Source organism: Akebia trifoliata, chromosome 12, assembly GCF_017979445.1.
Source record: "Akebia trifoliata isolate Shusen 1 chromosome 12, ASM1797944v1, whole genome shotgun sequence".
NCBI lineage: Eukaryota > Viridiplantae > Streptophyta > Magnoliopsida > Ranunculales > Lardizabalaceae > Akebia > Akebia trifoliata.
Genome location: NC_141386.1, coordinates 36,319,277 through 36,321,401, shown reverse-complemented (window position 1 = coordinate 36,321,401; position 2,125 = coordinate 36,319,277). Strand labels below are relative to the sequence as shown.

The 2,125-nt window shown below is 36.7% G+C and overlaps 1 protein-coding gene across 1 annotated transcript; it reads right to left on the bottom strand.

Annotated features, from left to right (window-relative positions):
• LOC147389989 (homeobox-leucine zipper protein ATHB-12-like) lies at positions 1-1,577 on the bottom strand. Its single transcript, XM_086419250.1, has 2 exons — positions 829-1,577; positions 1-677 (listed from the first exon to the last, which is right to left on the bottom strand). Exons 1-2 carry the CDS (start codon positions 1,201-1,203, stop codon positions 324-326), a joined length of 729 nt encoding a protein of 242 aa, XP_086275376.1. The 5' UTR covers positions 1,204-1,577; the 3' UTR covers positions 1-323.
• Between the last annotated feature and the right edge of the window lie 548 nt (positions 1,578-2,125).

Below are 2,125 nucleotides of genomic sequence, written 5' to 3'. Positions count from 1 at the left end.
TTTGCGCTTAAAATCCATTTTTTCAAATTTATTTCATGCCTTCCATTTCTTTTCTTGATCCTTCCCTAGTACATTTGTCTCATCTGCTCACAAAGAGGACTAATTTATTGGAATTAGGATCAACATGACCTGCCATGAACCTAAGTGCTAGATCCATTTATTAAGATGACACATACTAACCATTAGGATGACAAGTTGTAGTCTTTCATTGTACATTCCATGAAACCCTGTGAAACGGGCTGCTTGCAAAACAGCCTTGTCCCTCTATCAAGTATCAACTAGGGAAGGTAAAGTAAAGTGTATTTCTGATTCTACTTGTTGTTCTAAGACCAAATCTCCCACCACTGTGCACTGCTGCCAGACTGATCAAAAAAACCACTTGAATCAAAACTGCACCAATTTATAGATGAGGATGCTAAGACTTGTTCTGCCGGCTCTATGAAACTCGTAAGATCTTCTTCTTCTTCCTGCCCAAAGTAGTCCAGATTATTTTTGCTGTTGTCATCATCTGAACCTGCAACCACTCTAAGGTCTGAACCTTCCACTGACAGCTCGGGCTTCTGTTCAGATTCATGCTTAGTAACTCCATTATCCGATTCGCCATCAGTACTGTTTCCATCCGTATCCATCTGGCACAATCTGCTCTGCTCTTGAGGCTTTCCACTCAGTTTCTGCAACTGTTGAAAAATTATAGTCAAATTTTCTTGTATAATCGTCCCAAACAGATTGGTATGATGTACTCTTAACTACTTGGACAACAATCAAGATCAACAAGGATTTTAAATATTAAAAAAAAAAAAAAAAAGTAGAAAAAGTTAAAAAGAGTACCTGTATCAGTAAAGATTGCTTCTCTTTCTTCAAATTTTCGAATTGAGAAGCTAAACTATCATAATTGGCTTTCAGTTTGCTATAATCTCGCTCGAGCTCCTTTGATTTACATCTAGCTCTTCTGTTCTGGAACCATATAGCAATCTGACGAGGATGCAGGCCAAGCTCTCTTGCCAGCTGAATCTTCACTCTGGGTTCGAGTTTCGTCTCTGACTCGAACATGGACTCCAACGATTTGATCTGTTCATCACTGAACCTCCTCTTGTTCTTGCTTTTCTTCTTTGTCTCTGATGACGAGTTTGCTGCGTGGGGTAAGGACTCTACCTTTGCTACTGCAATTGTTGCTGGAGAATACTCCTCTCTCTCCAACTTCATGGTTGGTCTCAGTAGTGGCCACAGTTTTTTTTTTTTTTTTTTGACTACTCTACAAATGCAAAAAGAAAGAAAAAAAAAAAAGAGAAACCTTTGTACAAGAGCGTGCGTGTTTGATATTCTCTTTTTCTGTTTTTTTTTTTTTCTTTGGGCAGTCTCAGAGCACGCAGAATTGCGCTTGAGATTCCATATTAAGGGGATGACCCTTGTGTTATATAAATTAACTTGGTTTGAAGTGTGTGTATGATGTGGTTGTGATTGGTAGTTAAAGCTGACCAATGAGATTAAATATCGTGTAACAACTCTTCCTTCTTCTTTGTGATCATCTCCACTTTGAAATGGTGGGGGAGTCGTCGCCTGACTTCTTGCTTTTGAGCTCCTATGGCGTGTGGGGCTTTATATTATCATTATCTTAATTATTTGATCAACTTTCTTGTTGTTCACTTATTGAAAAATAAATATTACTTAATTGCGTATTACTCAAGGTGCATAACATACCACATATAATATCTAAGTAAATGATTGAATACTCCTTGTCCCACCATATTAAAATGCTTTCTTACTTTCTTTTCTTATTATCTTTTCAATTTGTAAACATATAAATTTCATGAGATATAATGGAATGCCCTCAAGATTGGATCTCACATCGCACATCTTGACATTAAAGTGAATAGAAATCATAGATACTTTTTCACTTAAATCTCAAGAAAAAATATCTATAATTCTCATATACTTTCACGTTAGGGTGTGCGATATTTCTTGTGATAAAAAATAAGAAAGGGGGACCATATTTCCCCGCGGATCTTTATCTGATTTACAATTGGTGCATGCATAATTTTTTATTAATCCGGATCCGCTTGTATATCATCAAATTATCAGAATCAAAATCCTTTAATTTTTCGGATCTGGGCAAGATCCAATGATC

What these genes read in the sequence shown, in the direction of transcription:
- LOC147389989 (XM_086419250.1), bottom strand. Translation starts at nt 1,203, where the DNA reads ATGAAGTTGGAGAGAGAGGAGTATTCTCCAGCAACAATTGCAGTAGCA. An exon ending in AGCAATCTTTACTGATACAG is followed by an intron (nt 678 to 828) that starts GTACTCTTTTTA and finishes ATTTTTCAACAG; the next exon opens with TTGCAGAAACTGAGTGGAAA.